This window comes from Chiroxiphia lanceolata, chromosome 19, assembly GCF_009829145.1.
Source record: "Chiroxiphia lanceolata isolate bChiLan1 chromosome 19, bChiLan1.pri, whole genome shotgun sequence".
NCBI lineage: Eukaryota > Metazoa > Chordata > Aves > Passeriformes > Pipridae > Chiroxiphia > Chiroxiphia lanceolata.
This window is the reverse complement of record NC_045655.1, coordinates 10,095,230-10,117,015: the sequence shown is the minus strand read 5'-3', so window position 1 is coordinate 10,117,015 and position 21,786 is coordinate 10,095,230. Positions and strand designations below refer to the sequence as shown.

General features: G+C 53.2%; 1 protein-coding gene across 2 annotated transcripts; it reads left to right on the top strand.

Moving 5' to 3' along the window:
• Positions 1–1,593: 1,593 nt before the first annotated feature.
• WIPI1 (WD repeat domain, phosphoinositide interacting 1) lies at positions 1,594–21,690 on the top strand. 2 transcript variants are annotated; one of them, XR_004360268.1, is made up of 14 exons: positions 1,594–1,716; positions 3,460–3,542; positions 4,779–4,948; positions 8,314–8,410; positions 11,583–11,680; positions 12,692–12,784; positions 13,055–13,125; positions 13,790–13,897; positions 14,273–14,437; positions 14,601–14,708; positions 16,068–16,189; positions 16,862–16,962; positions 18,698–19,083; positions 21,142–21,690. XR_004360268.1 is itself a non-coding variant. In XM_032706432.1 (13 exons), the coding sequence occupies exons 1-13, from the start codon at positions 1,655–1,657 to the stop codon at positions 21,187–21,189; spliced, it is 1,326 nt and encodes a 441-aa protein (XP_032562323.1). In that variant the 5' UTR covers positions 1,594–1,654; the 3' UTR covers positions 21,190–21,690. The 2 variants fall into 2 exon arrangements, 1 of the variants encoding a protein (XP_032562323.1); XM_032706432.1 differs by lacking the exon at positions 18,698–19,083.
• Positions 21,691–21,786: the final 96 nt, after the last annotated feature.

The window sequence follows — 21,786 nt, the reverse complement described above, 5'->3', positions numbered from 1 at the left end:
AGGGCTCTGTGAGGCTCCACCAGCACACAGAAGCTATTCCAGCCAAAACAGCAGCTTGTCCTGATGGTGGCCCTGCTCTTACAGCCCCATCCATGGAGGTGACACAGCTCCACCCAACATCAGCTCCTGCTCCAAAGGCCACCAAAGGTTTTCATGCTGTAGCAGAGGACAAAGAACTCTCTGTTTCTCCCACCTCTGCTGGTTAAACAGCCACTGCAGTGGCTCCAAGGAAGATTGACCAACACAGTTGCATCAGTAAAGCTACAAAAACTGTGTTGCCCAAGTCTCAGATGCCTTATCAAGGTTTCATTTTAAAACCATGGTGATTGCCCAAGCAGCAAAATCCAACTGTAGCCATTGCTCAGAAACTGCTTTTTGAAACACAAGGCACTGTCTCCCTGCTTTTGTTTGTTGGAGGGGGCTTCAGTTTGTTTTTAAACTTCTTCCTGCTCCTCAACCCCCTTTTCTGTCTGACATCCCTGTTTCAAAAATCAAACTATGATGTTCCACAGGGGCAGTTTCAGCACGTTCAAAAACAGCTTTTCTGTTTCATATTTGGGTTTTATTAGAACTTCCCACTAGGCCCCTTTGAATAGAACATGTTTTCCCTCCCAAACATGATGTATTTAAAACTATGCCCCTGCAGTGTCACTCCTGTGCTTTGTGCCCTAGGGATGATCCACCATCCACCTCCCTCCAAAGTGGTGTTTTGAAGCTGTGTGTTTTCATACTTCCTCCCCAAAAATCAATCATATTCTCAGTTGCAGGTTTCTAACTCTATAACAGGGGAATATTACGCACACTTGAAGGCCCACATGCTGCAAAGGGGGATTAATCCAGGCAGATAGATGTGTCCACACGGAATCTGCCTCATGGAGATGGTATTGCCTGTGGCTCTTTTTCCAAGAGTCCTGCGGTGCACATCAAGTGATGTGGGGCCAATGACTTCAGCGCTCACATGAGCGTTACTCATCTAATGAGGGGGTTTGCAGGCTCTGCCCCTGCGTTTCCGTGCGCTGTTAAAGTCATCGCCCTGGCTTGTGGAACATTTGTCATTCAGCGACCGGCCCCGGGATTTGTTTTCCTTGGTGTTTCCCCTGGAAGATTCGACCCCACAAGGCAGCAGCGGCGTTAAGCACAGGGAGGATGCACCAATGCCACTAGGGTTACGATGTCAACACCGTAGAAAGGGGGGAAAAAACCTAAACTCTCCAAAGCGCTGTTTATCCAAGGAAGCGGAGACTGTTTGTTTTCCGGGCAGCGGCGTCACCGGGGCGTCACCACGAGTTTTCCTCGCCCACCACTCCCCTAACGGCAGTCCCGGCCCCCCCTCTCACCAGGGCAGGACCCCCCCTTGTCCCTCCCTCGCCCCAGATGTGCCGCCCAGATGTTCCCCCGCCCTCCCCAAAACCTGCCCGCGCGCGTCTGATGCAACCACAACATCACCACGTGGCCCCGCGCGGCCGCTCCCCCGCGCCAGCCAATCGCGGCCCGATCCGTCAGTGCCGGGGGCGGGACCTCCCCGCCCACGCCTCTCCCATTGGTCGCTCGGCGCGTCCATCGGCGCGGCGCGGGCCAATGGGCGGCGCGGCGCGGGGCGGGGCAGGCGCGGCGGCCGCGGGGGCCGCAGCGGCCGAGGCGCCGCGCCCGCTCCATGGAGGCCGCGGCCGAGGCCCCGCCGGCGCTCAGCTGCTTCTCCTACAACCAGGACTGCACGTAAGCGGGGCGGGAGCCGCGGGGCTGGGCGGGAGATGGCAGCCGGGCACGGCCGGGGCGGCCCCCGCGGCCCCGGAGCGCGGCGGGTGCCAGCACCCCCCTGGAATGGCATTCCCGGCAGGATCGACCCCCAGCCCCGCTGGGCGAGGCGCTTCATCCCCCCCCGGCCCCACCCGGCTCTCGGTGAACACCCCCCGGCGCCCCCGGCTCGGGTCCCACGGGAGGCGCAAACCCAGAGGGATCGCTGGGTTTTACCCTCCCGTCCCTCTCCCCCCGCAGTTTCGGAAGCGTTTTGGGATGGGCAGGGCAGTGACGTTGTCCCGGGGCTGTGTCCGCGCACCGGTGCGTGGCCACTTCGGTTGCCCAGGGCCACCAAAAGCCGGCTCTTGGCGAGCATCCCGTGCCAGGGCGCGGCCCCGGCGCGGAGGGTTTCCCGGGAGCCTCCCTCGGTAACCTGGGCTTCACCTGCTCCAAGTCTAAGAACCCTTTCCCACAGGGACAGCGAAGCCACACACGGCCCTGGCAGTCCCAGCCCAGAGCCGGGATCAGCCCAAGTCCTGGGCAGCGAGATAAGGATCAGAGATAACCGACCTGGCACCTGGAAATATTGTTTCCTTCGCAGCCCTGCTTTGCATTGGTGTGTGCAAACAAAGGGTGCTCTGAGGGATGTCGAGGTGCTGCTGACGTGAAGCTGTTGGTCACTGCCATCAGTGCATTAGTATTATGGGCTGGCTATTTTGAGACCTGGATGTTGCTGCTTTCTGCATCTGGAACTGAGCAGAGACAGCACCTCTAACACCCTTAACAGTGAGAGCAAAGCTTCCACAGCCCTGGCAAGTCGCTGTGTCAGTATAGGTGGATTAGCCCCTTTTGTGTCCCAGTGGTCCTGTCTGCAGCCTCCCAGGTAGATATGAAACTGTTTGTTCCTCCAGCAGCCACAGGACCATGGCAATGGAGGAGTTTGCTGTCCCACAGGGATACCGGCCTTCTGTAGGCTACAACAGCCTCAGATGGAAAACTGGGTTCTTGGGCTTGTTAATTTGTGTGATTTAAATTGAGAGGGGGAACTGAAGTTGTGCCTTCATGGACCAACCACTGTGCCAGGAATGACCCACTTCCCCTGTGTCAGGGTCTAACCCCAGCCAGCTCCTCGCTCCCAGTGAGGTGGAGAGAGAGACACAAAAGGGTAAAAGTGAGAAAACTTATGGGCTGAGATAAAGATAGTTTAAAGCAAAACCCACACACAAGCAAAGCAAGCAAACCAAGGAGTTCATTCCCACTTCCCCTGGCAGGCAGGTTCTCAGCCATCCCCAGGTCAGCAGGGCTCTATCATGGATAACAGGGAAGACAAATGCCATCACTCCAAACTTCCTCCTTTCCTCCCTTTTCCCCCCACCTTTGTACACTGAGCATGACTCCATCTGATCTGGGATACCCCTGGGGTCAGTTGGGGTCAGCTGTCCTGGCTGTGTCCCCTCCCAGCTCCTTGTGCCCCCTCAGCCTCCTCACTGGTGGGGTGAGGAGCAGAAAAGGCCTTGACTCTGTGCAAGCACAGCTCAGCAACAATGAAAACATCCCCCTGTTATCAACACTGTACTCAGCACAAACCAAAAACACAGCCCCACACAAACTAATATGGAAAAAAAAGACTGTATTCCAGTCAAAACCAGCACATCATCCCTGCAGGGACTCCTCCTGTCACCTTAAGAACCGAACTAGCAGGTTTTTGCTTTGTCTTTGCAGCTCCCTGGCAATTGGAACCACAACTGGATACAGACTTTTCTCCTTAAGCTCTGTGGAACAACTGGACCAGGTCCATGAAAGCAGTAAGTGTCCTGTTTCACTGTGGAGGAGTATTGACCAGCAGCACTTTAAACTTGTGGGAGTCCTCCACCATTGTTAGAATCCAGCTTCTTTTCCACTGCTGTCAGTCTGGCAGCAGCACTTTGTCCTGAAAACCAGCATGCAGAGGTAGCTTCTCACTTGCCTGTTTGAGATACACGGACAGGAGACCACAGGCTCCCAGCACAGCTGCTGGACAACTCACAGGCTTTTAATCCAGTGTGGTATTTACAAGCAAGATGTTTTTAACAGGTTTCCCGTGTAAGAAGGTCACTCACAGCAGGCCTGCAGTTATTAGCTGTGCTCAGAGCAGCATGCAGTGCACTTAACAGCCCCAAACGAGTCTGGCCTCGTGGAGCATGGACTCCAGTCTGGTTCAGGCCAGAAGTGTTTCAGCTGAGATGCTCTAAAGATAACATTCCCCAGCTGGGATAGGCTCATCTCTCTCCAGTGGCTATAGAAGGAGCCTCAGCAACCAGACAGAGCCGCATCATCTCAGCAGAGTCCAGGCTCCTCTCCTCTCTGCCTCACAGGAGTTTAGGAGTTTGGATTGTCCCCAGTCAGGCCAAAGAGAAACATCCCTGCTGGTGTCACACTCAGGGTGATGGGCTGAGGCACAAGCAGTCCCACATCACAGCTGTGGGGCAGCCTTTGGACCTCAACACAGCCCAAACTGAGCATCATTCAGGGCCCCCTGCACTGGACATCACAGTCCCTGAGGATGTGGGTGCAGGTCCTCCAGGACCACTGCAATGGTGCTTTCTCAACACAACAGGAGTTATCCCAAACAACCTCTGCAAGACTCACCAAGCCACTGTTTGCTCCCCTAAGGAGGCTGGGAGAAACCAGACACCACCCAGAATAAACAGGGAGCCACACAGCTCATTCCTTACCTCAGCAGCCATGGTCTGTACACTCCCTCCAGGAAAACCCCTGGCCAGACTGAGCGAGCTCCTCTTTTTATATTCCATTCCCAAGGATTAACTGCAGCTGGAGGGCCCAAGGTACCTTCAGCTGGAGAGGCACAACAGCACTGTTTTAATTTTAACCCCCTCCTGCTCTGACCTAATTGCTTTGTGCCAGGTATGAGACACTTATCACAAAGGCAGGTGTTGAACACCTTAGCACTGAGCCTTCCAACCCCACTCCCTCTTGTCGCTGCCCTCAAACCAACCACCAGCCAAGCTAAAGGCCCTGCTGTGCTTTCCTTGTGTGCCCAGATGAAATCCCAGATGTTTACATCGTGGAGCGTCTGTTCTCCAGCAGCCTTGTGGTTGTGGTCAGTCATGCCAAGCCACAGCAAATGAATGTCTACCACTTCAAGAAAGGGACAGAGATCTGCAACTACAGCTATTCCAGTAACATCCTGTCCATCCGGCTGAACCGTCAGGTGAGAGGCCGGGGAAGGGGGTTATCCAGAGTTATCCCGCTCTGGCTCTTTGCTGGCGCTGCCTTTCCAGCTGGGACCAGCCTGGGGAGGTTTGCAGGGACACTGTAAGTGGCACTGGAGGGCTGGGTGCCTGTCCTCTCCCTCCAGCTCCGCTCCAGACTCAGTGACAGGAGCAGGAGCTGTGCATGTCATCTGCCACAACTCTTTCCTTCAGTCAAGTGAAGCCAAGTCCTTGTTTTCGTAGCAGTGACACAAAGGCTTTTTGTCATCTGCCTTCTTGCCTATTCAGGACGCAGCCCTGCCAAAAAAACACCTTTTCATCTCCCCTCCCTCCCATGGATTCCACATCCTGACTCCAGGCCCACCTCTGCCATCTTGGCTGCAAATAAGACCTTCAAAGTTGGTGACAAAACCCAGGAGTAGCTTGAACTCCGTGGATGAGGCAAAAGGCTGCTTCTCAAGTACTGCAAGCAGCCTTGTTTTGTTTTTAAGGGTATAAAAACCATGCAGGCCAGTTAGAAGAAGGCTTTTAGGGTGTTATTCTGTGAATTGACACAGCCTCATGCAGCCCTGAGCCCTTTTGGAGGTTTTTAAGTCATCTTTTCTTTTTGTCCATAATTATTTTCCAAGTATATGCCCTAAGAGGCAGAGGACATTTTACAATGAAGAAATAAGCAGTCTGGGTAATTGTATATAATCAGCTCTCCTCAGTTAGCAACAGTGAGACCTGCAGTAAGACTCTCTGGGTTGAGCTTCCAGTAAAGCTGCCTTTGACCAAGAGTTACTGTACTACAATTAAATCTGTCCTAAATTGATTTTTTTCACTTAAACTTACAATGGAACTGGCAAAAGAAAGACTTCCTTTGAATTGCAGATAGCTGTATGTGTATAAAAATAAACTGGGAGGTTCTGCTTAGCAGCTCTAGGAGATTAGTGTGAATAAAATAAGTTCAGGCTGTTCCCCATGTGCTGCTCTGGAGTTTGCCTGAAGGTGATGCACAGTCCCAGCCTTGCATTCCTGTTCTTTGGCTGCATGATGAGCTTGGGTTCAAAAACTGGGCTGAGCTCATCCTCTGGCTGTAGCACAGGCACACCTGGAGAGATCTGAAGATGCTACAGATGCTTAGAAACATAGAATAAGAGAGTCATTTAGGTTGGAAAAGACCAGTAAAAGCATGGAGTCCAACCACTCCCCCACGTCCCCAAGCGCCACATCCACATGTCTCTTAAATCCCTGCAGGGATGGGGACTCCACCACTGCCCTGGGCAGCCTGTTCCAATGCTTAGTAACCCTTTCCATGAAGAAATTTTTCCCCAAATCCGATCTAAACGTTCCCTGGTGCAATTTGGGTAGCTTGAAGAGAAGTCACTGTTTCAGTCTACATTCAGGGTTTAAACTGGTGGCTCTCAGGTTCACCATGTGCTCTGACACCTGAGCCCTTGCCTGGGCTTCTGTAGGAAACCTGTACTCCATTGGAAGTCCACAGAGATCCCATACAAAGCATTAACACAGGAAAATAAACAAATAAACCAGGAACAGGTCTCAAACAAACAGTGCATATTTCAATTTGATCTCTCTCTGTGAAAAAGTCCTTGTTGTGCAAACAAGCAAGTCCCTCTGTTGTTGTTGATCTATGGGAATTCTTTGTTCCAAGCTCCACGATAACTGAAGTGTGTTAAGGTCTGATTTGTCTCAAGGTGGGGAGCAATCTGTGCTGTGCAACCAGTGAGAAGCTGCTGGAACCTCCCTGAGGTTTCATTCAGTGCTGAAACCCTGCTGAGCTCTTTGGAGAGGTTTGAAGTGTTTTTCTGTCTGTGTCCAGACCCATTTCAGCCCTGAAAACACAGCTCAGTTATCCAACCTGATCTGTGTCAAACTAAGAAAAATCTGATGAGATTTCTGTACAATTAGCAGTGCCTCAACCCTGGGGAGCAATCACAGCACCCGCACCTCCTCTGAGGCTCCATCTGTGTCCACAGAGAGGATAAATCCCATCCCACTGACCTTAGCATGGAGGGCAGGAGAGCAGCAGCCCTCTCCAGCTCCTGGTGAGCTTGTCCAGACCTCCTTTGCCTCTTCACCTCCCAAACCCATCACTTTCCTGGATTTTGTCCCTGTGGGTGCCAACATCTCTGGCTGCTGCTTTGCCATCATCTGGAAACCTCCCTTCACCTGGACATCAATAGCAGCCCATTCTGGGAAAGCACATGGTGGCTTTGCTGAAGTCAGCTGTATAAATATTACACTTCTTGCAAGTTGATGGCTGTTACTGGAGAAAAGGCAAAGTCTTCCTGGAAATGCAAAATGGCTCTGACACAGCCCCAGATGCTGTGGTTAGCAGGAATAGAAGTGGGAAAGAGTTTGATCTGAGAGTAATGGTGGAGCAAGGCAAAGATTTTCTAATGTGGGTGTTTCAAGTTAGTGACTAAGCTCCACATTTAGATACTAAATAAGTGGCCTCATTTCTAAAGAGGTGGAGGCTTCCTGTACATGGATTTGGGTGCTCCAGCTTGAGGAGCCTGGATGGAGTCTGGCCCTTGGTGTTTATTGGGAGGTTTTCAGTGTTTCTGGACACTTGGCACTAACAGAGGTGAAGCTGTGCACTTGCTGGACTTGGGAGGCACAACCCTTCAGCCAGACCCAAAGCCTTGGTCCCAAAAAAAGCCTCTGTGCAAAACCTCTCCGTGGTAAAACGGAGAGATCTGGACCAAGATCTGAGACCGAGACACAAAGCTGAGTGGCCGTGGAGATGGTGGCCCAGTGCTGAGGTCACTGCATCAGGCTTCCCTCCTCCTTTCTGCCTCTCCTCCCCTTGGCTGATTCCAGATGGGAAAGGAGCATCAGTGCACTGAACAGATACATCAGGTTTAGCAGCAGTGGGAGGCCCAGCACCTACATGTTTGCTCCCAAATCAAGAAAAAGTCAGGGCAGAAGGCCTGTGCTCCCATCTGGGGGCACACTGACAAGCAGGACTGCAGCCTCTCTGCTGCCAGGTCTTTATGATCAAAATGTGATTTGCTCTGAAAAGAACTGCTAAGAAAATTTGGGGTAGGGATAGATGGCAGTGGTGGGGTGTAACCCTGATGTCTCTTCCTTTTCCTGGGGATGTGGAAGATCAGCTCTTAGAGGAGTCATCATGATGTTTTACCCACTTTCTGAAGCAAGATCAGGTGCAAAAACTCTCAAAAACAATCATACAATGTTGTCCAGTGAGACCCCGTTTTTGTTACATTTTGGTGTGTGAGAAATTCCTGTTGAGTTTTTCTGACACCAAAGATTTGGGTTGGTGCACTGTGGGAGCAGCAGGTAGAGGCACCATGACCGTGCTGGTGAGGTTCTGTGCATGTCCCTTGTGTCCTTGCAGAGGCTGGTTGTTTGCCTGGAAGAGTCAATTTACATCCATAACATTAAGGACATGAAGCTTTTGAAGACTATTCTGGATACACCTCCAAACACAACAGGTAAGTGTGGAAGAACTGTGTGAAAGGGAGCTTTGTAGAGCCACAACACTCAGGTTAGAATTTAAACCAAGCTGTGGCTTGTGTATCCTAATTCAGTCCTGGGGAGCCAGAAATGGAAGGAGGCAATCCATGGGCTTGGGAGAGCAGAAACCTGGCTCTGTCCTGAGCAAAACCCAGCTCTGTCCTGAGCAAAACCTGGCTCTGTCCTGAGCAAAACCTGGCTCTGTTTGGAGCAAAACCCAGCTCTGTCCTGAGCAGAAGCATCAAAGAGGAGCAGGGTGGGTAGCAGGGTTTGACTTCCCCTTGGGGTCAGCTCCCAGAGCCATCAGTGCTGGGAAGATCACTCAGGGCAGAACCCACAGCACTAATTCCCTGCCGGGGAGTTCCCGGCAGCCCTGGGCTGCCACCTGATATTATTCCAGGGATGCAGCAAACCCGAGGGACAGGGCAGGTGGCCTCAGGACAGATCCTCTCTGTGTGGCCCAGGGTGAATCCGGCTTTCCTGCTGCTGGGAGAGGAGCTATTTTTAGCTGTGCAGAGGGAGTCTTGGCCGGGTGCCCACGGCAGCGCTGCCGTGCGTGGCTGTGACATCCCGGCCCGTCGCAGCTGCAGCATCATTTCATGGGCTGTTGGTCGGGAAGTTGCTGATGTGCTCACGCTTGGCTTCTGGGCTTTCAAGGGATGCTCTCCCAGCAGCTCCCCTGACCTACTTCAGGTCTCAACAGATGGCCTCTCCATGAGGATTAAACATACTAAACGCTACGAATATAATTAAAGTTTAAAACCTTCCCGAGAAGGCCCAGCAGCAGCAGGGTGGGCAGGGATACCCAGGCCTGGAGCTGCTCTGCAGTGGGGCTGGAGGACTAGGTCATGGTTTTAGAGCAGCAGCAATCAGCTGGGGCAGGACTGGGCTGCTGAGGATCACAGGCTTCATATGGGCTTAGTGCTTTAAAGCCCTTTTACTGCAGCAGCTGTCACTGAAATGAGCTGAGTGACCAGTGTGGTGCCACGCCTGCTCCTGTTGTCCCAGGGCCATCTGCTTCCGTCCCAACTCTGACCCCAGGGATGGTGTGTCCAGGAGGTCAGGGCAGTCCACTGCTCTTTGTACAACCCTTCTTGGAGTGGGGGTCGGTGCCAGAGGAGCACAAAAAAGCCACCACTCCTAAAGTGAGCACAGTAAGAGCAGCACAGGGAGGACCAGGGTTTGCTGCAGCACACCAGGCAGTCCCTGTGAGATCTCTGGCTGTTCCTGGCCAGCACCTGGCTCCCAGTCCAGCCTTCTCCATGCAGCAGAGGAAAACGCCCACGGTGGCCAAGTCTGGTTTTTTTCATGTGGTTCATCTCAGGGGCAGGATTTGCACTGAGGAGGTCACAGGGCTCGTGGTGACACATGTGCCATCTCGGGAATGACTGCAGATTTGGAAACCGCCTCGTGGCTCCCCCCAAGCCCCAGATGTGCCTGGACCTGCTGGCCTGGGGGCAAGGCCAGGCTTCCCAGACACAGTATCGTTTTTCCATGCTGCCTAAGGAAGGCACCTGTGATGTGGCACTCCCAGAGGTGCCATCCTGAGCAGTGCCTGCCTGCCTCCTCCCTCCTGGTGCTGCAGGCACCAACCTTCATCATGGCTGTGGGGCTGCCAGAGGAGAGGAGAGGAGAGGAGCACCTTCAAAGGCTGCCCGTGGCCCTGGTGATCCTTGTTCTTTGTGTGTCCCTGAGGTCAGCCCAGTACACTCACATCTGTGTTTTCCCCTGGCCTGGTTTCCCGCCCGCCTCTCCCGGCCAGGCAGGAGCAGAGGGAACGGGTGACTCACACCAGCCGCTCAGAGCTCACTTTGTTCCACTCCAGCCTTCCCTAAACCCTCCTCTGAGAGAAAGGGCTGCGCTGATCCCCCCCCATGCTGCCTGAGCCGGGGGAACACCATCCGGAAAAGACAGGATGCTCCTCACGAGCAAAGTCTCCGGGCTGTCTTTGCCTTCCTCCCATCCCTCCCTCTTTAATTGCCTTTTAATTGCCTGCACTTTGCCTCCACCACGCTCTTCGTGCCTCTCCCCGGTGCGCCATCCCTGGCACGGTGCACACGCCTCTGGATTGAGGGCGAGTGGATCCCTGGGGCCCCTGGCTGATCCTGCAGCTCCTGGCTGCGCCGCGGTCTCTTTGTTTAGTTATAAACAATGACCTAAAGCGAGAGATCCTTCCCCGAGGCTGGGCCGGGGCCAGGGCCGTGTCCTGACCCGGGGGGTTGCACGGCAGGACAGTCCGTGTACGTGCAGCGTGTGGGTGTCCTGTTTGGGGCCATGGCAGCACCCCCGGTGCCTTTAACCCCGCGGCTTCCTCCGCACGTGGGACGAGGTGGGACCCCCGGCGCGGGTCAGGAAGCTCAGGTCGTGCCGAAGCCTCGAGTCGGGTTCGGGAGGACGGTGAGCGCGCGGATGTGGCGCAGGAAGCGAGTGAGACACGTTCAGTATGTGACAGGATTCACCGGGATGGATCCTGGGCCAGCAGCAGAAATGAGAGGCAGGAAGGGATGCTCTTTTCCGAGGTCACCTGGGGGACAAGCGGGTGGATGTACCCACACACGTATCCATCCATCCCTGTCTCATCCTGTAGTTCCTGCGCCCTTTCAAAGGGGCGTTTGGGAACCTTTATGCTCGTGTTGGCACAAAACCAGACGGCTCTTATGGGCAAGAAGTCTCCCCGTGCTTGAAATTTAGCTACATTCGAGTTCCTTGTCAGCCGGAAACTCCCTGCACAGCTGGAGCACTTCCTTTGTCTTTTCTCTGCTTCCCTTTTCCATTCAGAGCAGAAGGAAGCGGCACTGCCTTGCCCTGCCAGCCTTCACATGCCAGGCTGCGTGTCGGGGCTGCATCCGCGCCGTGCTGCTCCTCTGAGTTTCCAACCCGGCACCCACACCCTGTGCACATCTTCCTGCCTTCTCCAAGGAGATGCTGACGGACAGGACCTGGGCAGGAGGGTGGCAGGGCCCAGGCAGCCGTTCTGTCCCGTGCCACCAGGTGTCCCCACGGCCGAGGCATTTCCAGCGCTCCACACCCGGTGCCCGGACGGTCCCAAAACGAGACAGAGCCTGAGCCCCCCGCCGTGCCCGTGGCCGTGGATGGGCGTTCCTCCTCCCCCAGCACGCAGCCTGAGCCCTGTCCCTCTCTCCCTGCCAGGTCTGTGTGCTCTCTCGATCAACCACGCCAACTCCTACTTGGCTTATCCCGGCAGCGCGACCAGCGGAGAGATCGCGCTTTACGACGGAAATACTTTGGTAAGTGCGAAGCCCGGCCTTTGGATACCGACTGAAAACAAACAGAGCCACAGCAAAGCCAACGGGGCCCTTGGGAAGGATGAATAAATACGCTCCACCGAGCTAGGCTGCAAGGGAATTGCCTGGGAGGCACATTCCCCGTCCCCCGTGCTCGGAGCTGACAGCATCTGAGATCAGGGCATCTCCCAGTACAGATATTCAGGAAAACATGACCCACTGCCCTGCAGCCCCAGGGCCGCTGCCAGGCTGGCACTGGGGTTCTTGCAGGAGCGTCAGCAGCGTATCCCATGGGAGTGATGTTACCAGTGTGGTTCAGGAAGTGTTGGAGCTGCTCCAGGCACAGCACAGAACCTGGAGTAGCAGCTCTGCCATGGGCTGGAAGGGATGCTGGACCCAAAGTCACAGAGAGGGCAAAGTGTCCAAAGTCCCCTCAGGAAATCTGTCCCTGGCTGAATGCAGGGTCATGATTATCTGCTGTTTATGCCAGGGCTTTGGGTTACATAAGGCTGTGGCTCCGTAGGTGCAACGGGAGCCGAGGATCTGCAGCAGGGGAGGAGCAGAGCACAGGGGGAAAACACTGTCTCTGCTGCTGTGAGAGGTGCAGGGAGGGCCGGGGCTCCCTGCAGGCACCAGGGAGGTGTCACTGCAGCAGGATTCGCTGTGCAGCACAGCGAGATGTAGGGAGGCCAGCTCTGATCCTCACAAACACATGCCAGGCTTCCAGGAGGGCACAGCTGTGATCCCAAAACCTGGAGAGGCGGGGAGCTGAGGTTCTCTGCCCCTGAGGTGAGCTGTCTGTAATCACAGTGGCCACAGTAGGTGGGGAGTGAGCTCAAGGCAGGGCAGAGATAAACTGCTGAGGATGTGGAAGAGATACCATCAGCACAATACTATCCCATGAATCCGTATCAGCAGGCCTGGATAGGGTGCGAGGCAGGGAACGCCCTGCCCTCACACACAGTCCAAGGAGCAACGTGTCCCTTTGCACTCACATTACCTTCTGCCCTACAGAAAACAGCCTGCACCATCCCTGCCCATGACGGGCCTCTGGCTGCTCTTGCCTTCAACTCCACCGGCTCCAAGTTGGCAAGTGCTTCTGAAAAAGTGAGTGAGTGTGGCTGCAAGCACCCTCCCTCTGCCCAGGGCTGGCAGGGAGTCCCAGCCAGTTCTGGTGTATCAGGACCTCTGAGCTTAAACACAGCCAAGAGAGAAGGGGCACTGAGGGGTACACTGCCAGCGTGTGGGGATCAGATTGAGCCCAGCTGGCAAACAGGAGGAGCCTTTGCAAGTCCTGAGTTTCCTGGGTGTGTCAGGGAATGGGCTCTCGCTCCTTGGCCTGCTCCTGCGTGATATTTCCCTTTGCATTTTTTGCAGGGCACAGTCATTCGTGTATTTTCCATTCCTGGGGGGCAAAAGCTCTATGAATTCCGGCGGGGGATGAAAAGGTCAGTTCATTCTTCTGTGGGTGACGAGCACACAGAGGGCTCCCGGAGCCCAAACGTAAACAGAGGGGCAGGGCAACGTCAGATCCTGGTGCCTTTGGCATCTTTTGCAGAAGGAAAACAAGAGCAAACGTATCAGCTCGAAATGTCACTGTGCCAGGCAGCCTCAGGCCAGCTCAGTGATTCCCTGTGTGTCACAGAGCAGGGCATGGCAGGGAGCAGAGGTGGAGTCACTCCATTTACTCTGGCCTTTTTGTTTCTCACTTGAAATAATGAAATCCCAAAAATTATCAGACCCCCCGTCCCTGCTCAACCTGTGCAGGGGATGCTGTATGTATCCCACTGTCCAGCACTTTGGATGTCCTCCCTGGCCTTTGCAGGACCAGAAGGTTTAATGAGGCCAGCACAGATGTTCCCTCCACAGGCAGCTCTGTGAGCAAGGACATTTCCACCTCTCTGGCTGTTTGTCACTCGCTCGAGGCAACCCCCAGCTCTGCTGAGCAAAGGGATTAGGGAACTGCTGGTCACTGAGCTCACAGGCTCTGCAGCAGCTGGGCAGGGTGGATGGGTCTCCTTCCTCCCCATCCTCTTCCCCGTGAGCCAAACCCAACAGTTACCTTGAGCAATGTGCCACAGAGTGACCAGTCCTGTCCTTGCTTGGCTGCAGGTATGTGAACATCAGCTCCCTGGTGTTCAGCATGGATTCCCAGTTCCTCTGTGCTTCCAGCAACACGGAGACCGTGCACATCTTTAAACTGGAGCATCTCACGGACAGGTGAGGGGATTAGCCTGGCTTAACCTGCCTGGCTCTGCTTCAAAGGTCTGCTTCTCCACAGCTGGCCTCCACGTCCTCACCACGTCCTCTCCATGAGCAATACCAGCTGCAAGCTCTTTGGCTTTGTGTCCTGAGGGACTCAGTCCTTGAAAAGCCACAATCTGCATCCCTGTTGTTAGCCTCTCCAGGCCTGCTCTGGCTTTATCAGCTTCCACTGTCCCTCCTTCCTGTGTATCCAGCCAGTCTGGTGTACAACGTGCAGGTTCCCCAGATAAACCCTTCACCAGTGTGAGATCAGGATCATGTGCTCTGTTCCTGATGCTTTGTCACGCTGACTGTGGTGACCCCACTGATGCTGCTCTGTGACCCCCTCAGCCGGCCAGAGGAGCCTCCAACCTGGAGTGGTTACATGGGGAAGATGTTCCAGGCTGCCACCAACTACCTCCCTGCTCAGGTGTCGGGCATGATGAGCCAGGACAGAGCCTTTGCCACTGTCCGCCTGAACATCTCCGGGCAGAGGAACATCTGTGCCCTCTCCACGTACGTACTGACACTGCACCCCCGTGCCAGGCACAGCCATCTCTGCCAAACACCACCACCCTGGCCCCTTATCTTGCCCCTGTGCATGCAGGGCACATGATGTGGGTGCTGCTGTGTCTCTGTGTGAAGGTTTTTTGGGGGCTCATGATGCTTTTCTCACCAGGATTCAGAAGCTGCCTCGGCTGTTGGTGACTACGTCAGATGGACATCTCTATATCTACAACCTGGACCCGCAGGATGGAGGGGAGTGTGTCTTAATTAAGAACCACAGGTAACTGTTCCTCCGGTCACACCTCATGTAGAGGCTCATCTTTTACAAACTGAGGGGAAATCTCACCTGACAGCACAAAATGGAGCTGTAGGAGCAAGAACGTTAGAACTGACTTTGTGATTTGAGTGCTTGACATGACAGATGTGGGTGGGAACCACATCAGCAGGCAAGGACAAGGGGTTTCTTGGAGAAGAAACCAGAGACATCTCAGATTCCATGGCAGCTGTGGGACGTGTCAAATCCCATGGCAGCTGTGGGATATCTCAGCCTAGACAGCAGAAGTGGGCAGGCTGTGCCTTAGGAGATACCTCTGGCAGAGAGCACTGACCATCATGGTGGCAGGAGAGCAGAGTATCTTCTCCAGGTGTGAGTGGGAGCTGGAAGGCTGATTTTGGAGGTAGGATGATCTGGAGTGACACTGGGAACTTCTCCAGTGCCAAAGCAGAAGGAATTCCTTCATGGAAAGGGTGGTCAGGCATTGGAAAGGGCTGCCCAGGGAGGTGGTGGAGTCTCCATCCCTGGAGGTGTTCAAGGAACGTCTCAGTGCTCTGTTTAATTGACAAGGTGGAGATCAGGACTCAGTGAACTTGGAGGTCTTTTCCAACCCCAGTGATTCGGTGATTCTGTGAAAGCAGAGCCTGTTCAGTTCGTATGCAAATTCCATGGAGCACGTAACCACCCCCCCACACACACACATGTGGGCTCCTTGGCTCCAGATGTGAAGCCCGTGGGGTGGGGTGCGATGCAACATGTGCTCTGAGCCGGGAGGTGGCTGCCAGCCAGGGAAATGCCAGCAGCTTTTTGAAAAGCCACAAAACAAAAGCACTTCAAAGCTGCGCTGTCCAGCGCGCGCCGGCCGCCCGCCTGCCCCCAGCTTTGTCATGTGGGCTCCTCTGAGCATCAGAGGACTGAAAAGGGCCCTTGGGTCATGAGTTACATTACATCATACGATATCTCTGCTCAAACTCCGTCCTAAACTAGCCAGGGCTGCTTTTCCCATCTAGTCCTCTCCTGTTGGAAGCCCTTTGGAGCCCCCCCCGTGATTAGAAACACTGTTTGCCTTTGTAACCTAAAGCTCTTGTGGTCAATCTGTTCCCTTCTGTTCCCGTGCCAGCATTGTCCTCCAGCCGAAGTGGTGCTTTCCCTATCTCCTGCTTCCCCTCTGCTTTCCTTGTGGAGCACAATGCTCCCCTGTCTGCAGCACTGCTGGGGCTGCAGGCAGGGCATGGATGTGGTGGTGTGGATGGGTGATGCTCTTCAAGGAGATGTGGATGCATGGGCTTGTCTTATCTGGAGCTGGGGAGGAACAGCTGGGATCAGAACTAACTCTTCTTCCCTCTCTTGCTCCTGTACAATTAGTCTGCTTGGCTCAGGAAAGATGGAAGAGAACAAAGAAAACGACCTTCAGCCTCCAGTACCTCAATCTTATGCAGCAACTGTAGCCAGGCCAAGTACAGTGCCTTCAACTTCGACCATGCCAGGTAAGCACATCTGCCTGCCTTGGGCAGAAGCCACAAGGCCACCTGGGGCAAAGTGGAAAGTGTGGAAGATTCCAGGGTTCAACCAGAATCACCTTTTGGGCAGCAGGACTTTGGAGCTCACCTGGTTCATCCCCTGTGACAAAAACGGGCCGGGCGTTTTCTGCTCTGCTTCCTGGGAGCCTGTGCCAGCACTGCTTCTCCTGGTGCAGAGCTGTGCCACAGATGGGCCCAAGGCAGAGCAGGAACCACACCTGAGCTCCAGTTTGTGAGACAGCAGCTGCTGCCAGGTGGTTTCCAGGAGTTGAACCCCTGGGTGTAGAAGTCAGGTCTCACTATTTCTGTGGCGACGTCGCTACAGATTCTCCAAACCTGTTATACCTTACCCACAAAGCCAGCACTAAACTGCTGCAGGGAAACACTGGGTGACTATCTTATTACATTCCCTAGTCTAAGGTCCACATAACAGAGGTAGATCTTACTCTGAAATTGGTGCTCACATTCGTGGCAGGAGGAGGAAAGCTGCCATTAGTCCATCCCTCATCCACAGTGTCGACGGAGATACCTTCCTCTCCCTTGGTCCCCCAGAGCTCTGTGCTAAAGAGGTGATGACACGGTGTCTGCTGTTTGTTTCCATCCATTCATCCACAGCATTCTGTGGTTTTCCTTGGCCAGGCTACTCGGAGGACGGCGGGGCCCTGCGAGGAGAGGTGATCCCAGAGCACGAGTTTGCGACGGGACCGGTCTGCCTGGACGATGAGAATGAGTTCCCTCCTGTGAGCATTCGGGACCCCTAGAACTGCAGCTCAGCCCTCATGCTAAGAAGGAAGTAGTAACCTCTTACAGAAGAGATCCCATTGCCCCCTCCTTGTCCCAGCTCGCTGTGAAGCCTAAAATAACTAAATTAGTTGTAGGGACAGTGCCAGGAAAGTGACACCCCCACTAAGTGGCATCTGGGGATGGGGCAAAGATGATCAAACCTACTAATTAGAGATGGATCTGAACAAACTTGCTATGTCCAGATCCAGAGCTAGCCTTTGTGCCTTAAGCAGATTTCTAGTATTCCCAGGACTAGTTTTAACTGGAACAATACCATCATTTAGAAATAAAAACTTAATACTCCCTGTTGCATTTACAGTCAGTTGTATTAGTTTATGGAATGCAACTGGAACATACCTGAACCTCACCAGTCTCTTCATTTCCAAGCTAACTTGAGAAGGAAACTCCTTGTCCAAGTACAAAGATGAAAGGAATAACAGAGTTTGAAACCATTTTATGATTTTTATATGGCACTTTCTCAGTTACCATTGGAAGGAGATACTGGATTTTTAAATCTAACTCAAGCCTGGCAGTGTCTTTCTGGCTTCTTTTTCCTATTCCACACTCATTTATTGTGTTAAGTATCTAACCCCTAACTGGACAGATGTTGGCCTGTGCTGTGATCTGGTTGTAATCAGTGGTGTCTTCATAACAGTAATGCATTAATACAGCAGAATATTGTAATGGATTTCAGGTTGCAGCCTTGGCAGGCTCTGGAATCCTGTACTTGGTTTTTAAATATCCTGCTGTTGGAGTTTTGCCTGAAAAGGAGGAAGTAAAAATTTTATCCCAGGATTTGTTCCATGTGCTGAGCTGACCTCTGTGAGGCACGTTCCTGTGAACTGATGCAAAGTGTTATTTAGATAAAAGGTGACTGGCTCATAACTCCCTTTGAACCAACACCACCTAAAGCCAGCTCTAGTCACACAACCTTCAGACTCCTTCTCTTTCATTACCTCTAACTTAATCTGCTGCAAACTGGGAGCAGGAGTTTCCTAGTTGTCCCACACCTTTAGCCAAGAAGGAAATTTAAAATGTCTCCCTCTGGTCAAATTGTGTGGCCACGGAGAAGCTGGAAGGAGCAGCAGGGCCAGAGAGAAATCCTTTGTTTCCTTCTGCTGAACCTGCTCTTGAACCTGTGGTTCGGGGACGAGCGATTGCCAGCGAGCAGGAATCACGCTGCTCCTGAATGAGCCTCCCTGCTGGGGCTGGGCCGTACAAAAGCAGCCCCAAACCCCTGCTGCACCACAGCAGGTGCTTCATTAAATGAACTTTGATCTCCTCAAAATCCTGTCGTTGACCTGACAGAGCAAGTGAACGTGTGTAACGCTGGGGAGGAGGAGGAGGCGTGGGAGGGAAGGCGCTTTCCAGAAATACTCCCTGATACGGTGGCTCAGCGAGTGGACCTTCCAGATAAAGGCCCTGCACTCGGGTTTTGGGTTTGCCCCTCGCAGGGTGAGTGCACGAGGAGAGCTGGGCAGGATGTTTTGATGCTCTGAATTTCACTGAACTTGGCTGTTTTCTCAGCACTGAGACATTCGGTCTCGATGACGCGTCCAAGGGGGGTTTCAGGCATCGGTCACCACTCCTGTGTGGAGAAGGAGGGACAGAAAACCTGACCTTATCCAACAAAAATGTTTTGACAGCGTTCTGCTTTGCGGAAACATGGGAAGGGTTTTGTTTGTTTTCCAGCGTGCAACAAAAAGACATTTAAAAACCTCAAAACTTGTGACAAAATGGAATATTCACCCGCAGCCCACGGTATGGCTTTGAACTCAGACATGGTTCTGGAGAAACAGCAGTGCTCAAACCCCACAGTTCCTCTCCATTTTGAAACATCTTGTCTTCCCTTGACCTCAAGCGAGACTTCAGAGGCTCAGCTCTTAAAGAGTGAGGAAAAACAGCTTCAGCCTGACATGCAGTCTGTCAAAAACTGCCTCTTCATTAAATGGAAGGAGGGACAGATCAGAGGAGAGATAAGAAGCCCAAGGAGGACTCATAAAAAGTGGCCTCACAAGAGGGAACATGGATGTTGCTGCCGATTGTGCCAGGACCGCGGAAGGATCCTGCGGCAAGAGGTTAAACCAGTTCAATGCCATCTCCTGCATTGATGGGTTGGATTAAGCACTCCCAAGTCACTGTTGCTGTGAGGCTGGAAGGACTGAGGTGTTATGGAGGTGGACAGTGGGCTGGAGCCCGGGGTGAGGAGCAGGTGCCACGCAGGATGTGCGGGGAGGAGGCTGCGGAGCCCTCGCCCTGCAGGGCCAGAAGGTTTCACGGGGTGGGAAGAGTCAAACCCAGCTCTGGCTGCAAATGGTTGTGGCACTTACAGCTGTTTTTCTGGTCAGCTGCCCCTGTTCTGTGGGTGTATCAACGAGGGAGGTTTCCAGTGGTGCTGGGAGCTGTTGGGGTGTGTGTTGGGCCAGGCAGGGCATCACTTGGCCAGCTCCGTTTTTGGGACCCAGTGTAGTGGCTGTTCCCACCAAGGCATGGTCAGAACAGTTTTGGGGTAGTGCTGTGAGCTTTGGCAGCTGAGATCCTGCAGGATTCTGCAAGCAGCATGGCCTGTGTGCAGCTGAGGAGTGCAGCCAGGGAATCTTCTTAAATATCCTGGGATTCAGTAGGAAAGGTGATTTCTTCCAGCTTGGTGCTTTTCCAGGCCAACATGATCCATCCTGCATTTGGCTGCAGGGGCCAGAGGTGATGAGAGGGTTTTATCAAAGAGCCATTTCATTAGGTCAGGTGACATTACATACAGCAGTCACCTCTTCAAAGGCAGCTTCCCCTCACTGATACTCTGTCACTCTTAAAAACCGTCTCTTTCACATTGATTTTTGGCTACTCCAAAATGGTGTGGGCAGTTTGCTGTCCTGCCAAAGGACGCTGCTGCCTGGAGAAATTCGGGGGGGAGTCTGCAAGGGGGACAAATCAGTGCCCCAGCATGGGGTCCACCCACCCCTCTGCTGCTCCAAACCACGGAGCTTAATACGAGAAACAAGGTTGCAGATACATCTTTGGCTCCGTGGTTGCTCAAATTCCTCCTTCTTGTTTGCTGGATGGGGTTTCATTCATCCTGTTGCAGGGATATGGACACTAATTACTTTAAGTGATTTTTTTTCCAACAGCTGGCTGTTAGCAGAGGAAAGGCCATAGATTTTTCCAGTGAAGCTCTACTTGTAATTATGTTTCGTGGGGGATGAGTGAGTTTGGCAGGGCCTGGAATGGCCTCTTGCTCCTGCCCTGGTAGCTCAGACTGGCATTTTGGGCACCTGGGGCTTGCAGAATTAAGCCCATCTTATTAGTACGTTATCTGAGGTCCCTAGGGAATCATGCAGTCCTGTGTCAGTGCCTCAAAACCAAGCAAGTGATGGTCCTGAAACTCCAGGAGAGACAGATCCTGGGAGGTGGAGCTGGGAGAGCCCAGCTGGGGCTCCAGGTTCACATCCCTCACAGGTCATGCCTGGCAAGGCTGGAGCTGGGAAAGGGGAGATCTGTGCCTGGGCTCATGGTTGGTGCCCACAAGCACCTGCCTGAGGTGCTGCAGCAGCCCCACAGCGCTGCCCAAGCCTCATCCAGGAGCAGGGGCACATCTTACCCCGGGGTCTCCATGGCACGAGTAGCTGATGGGAACTGGCTCAGGGTCCTTGCTGCTGCATGTTCTTCTCTGCTCCTGCTTCACTCTTTCACTCAGAGGCTTTGCTGGTCCTTAGGCTGGGCTTTCCCTCTCCTAATCCTGTCTAACACATGAGTGTTTAACTCTGGGATCCATCCAGAGGGACACAGTGATGCCCAGCACATGCCTGTCCCCTCCTGCCATGCCAGAGCCGAGCTTTTTGGGAGGACTCAGCGAGGCAAACGGGCTTCACTCCCACAGATGTGGCTGTGCTCAGCCCAATGCCAACCAGAGGCAAGACACACTTATCACCAAACCAGATGGTTCCCGTTCCCAGGACTGTAAATTTGGGGGGGGGGAGGGAGGAAGAGTAAATAAATAAACCTCTCACAAATCTGCCTTTGAATGGAAAGTAAAACACTGCGGGACATCCCTCCCCCTTCTCCTCCCATGTGCGTAAAACCAACTGGAAACACACCCTGTTGCTGGGAAAAGTAAGGCAGCTCTGTTTTGATTTTGGTAGATAATCTTGTGCCGTGGAGGTCAGCCGGGCAAGGCGAAGAGGTCGTGATGAGGAGCAAACATCCCCGGAGGGACAGCTGCTGGGAGAGCTCTGGAAAAGCCAGGAATTTCCAAGAACGCATCTGAGAGTCCCCAAGATGAGAACAAAAGAGAAAAATATAAATCTGAGGTGGGCCACACTTTCTCCTACGGTCTGTGTGAGTGAGTACCTGGCCCTGTCATAGCCCCTGTTTTAATTTGTGCTGGGTGGGGTGTCAATGTACTGTATGCACATCACTCTATTTAACAGACTCTATGTTAGAACCACAGTGTAAATGCTAATTTAATCAGATTTGTACGTAACCAGAATTTTATATACCCATTTGTCCCTTTTCTAATTTATGCTGTTTTATGTGTATAAATGTACTTATAGGAAGAGATATTAAACTTATGTATTTGTACAGTATATACATACTATTTTAACCCAGGCAAAGTATTTTTGCAGTGATATTAGAGAAGATGCCATTTGCTATGTTCAAAGACAGAATAAAGTCACAGTCTGTCCCTGGCAGCTTCTGCTGTTCTTTGTGGGGCCCTAAAGATGTCAGTCTGCATTAAGTTTTGGGAGTGGGAGAGTGGGTTTGGGAGCTGGGGGGAGGACAGCTGC

Bases quoted from the DNA above. Each gene is read 5' to 3' on its own strand.
- WIPI1 (XM_032706432.1), top strand. From the start codon at position 1,655: ATGGAGGCCGCGGCCGAGGCCCCGCCGGCGCTCAGCTGCTTCTCCTAC. The intron at 12,785-13,054 runs GTGAGTGAGTGT...CATTTTTTGCAG, and splicing joins TGGCAAGTGCTTCTGAAAAA to GGCACAGTCATTCGTGTATT. The intron at 16,190-16,861 runs GTAAGCACATCT...TTCCTTGGCCAG, and splicing joins TTCAACTTCGACCATGCCAG to GCTACTCGGAGGACGGCGGG.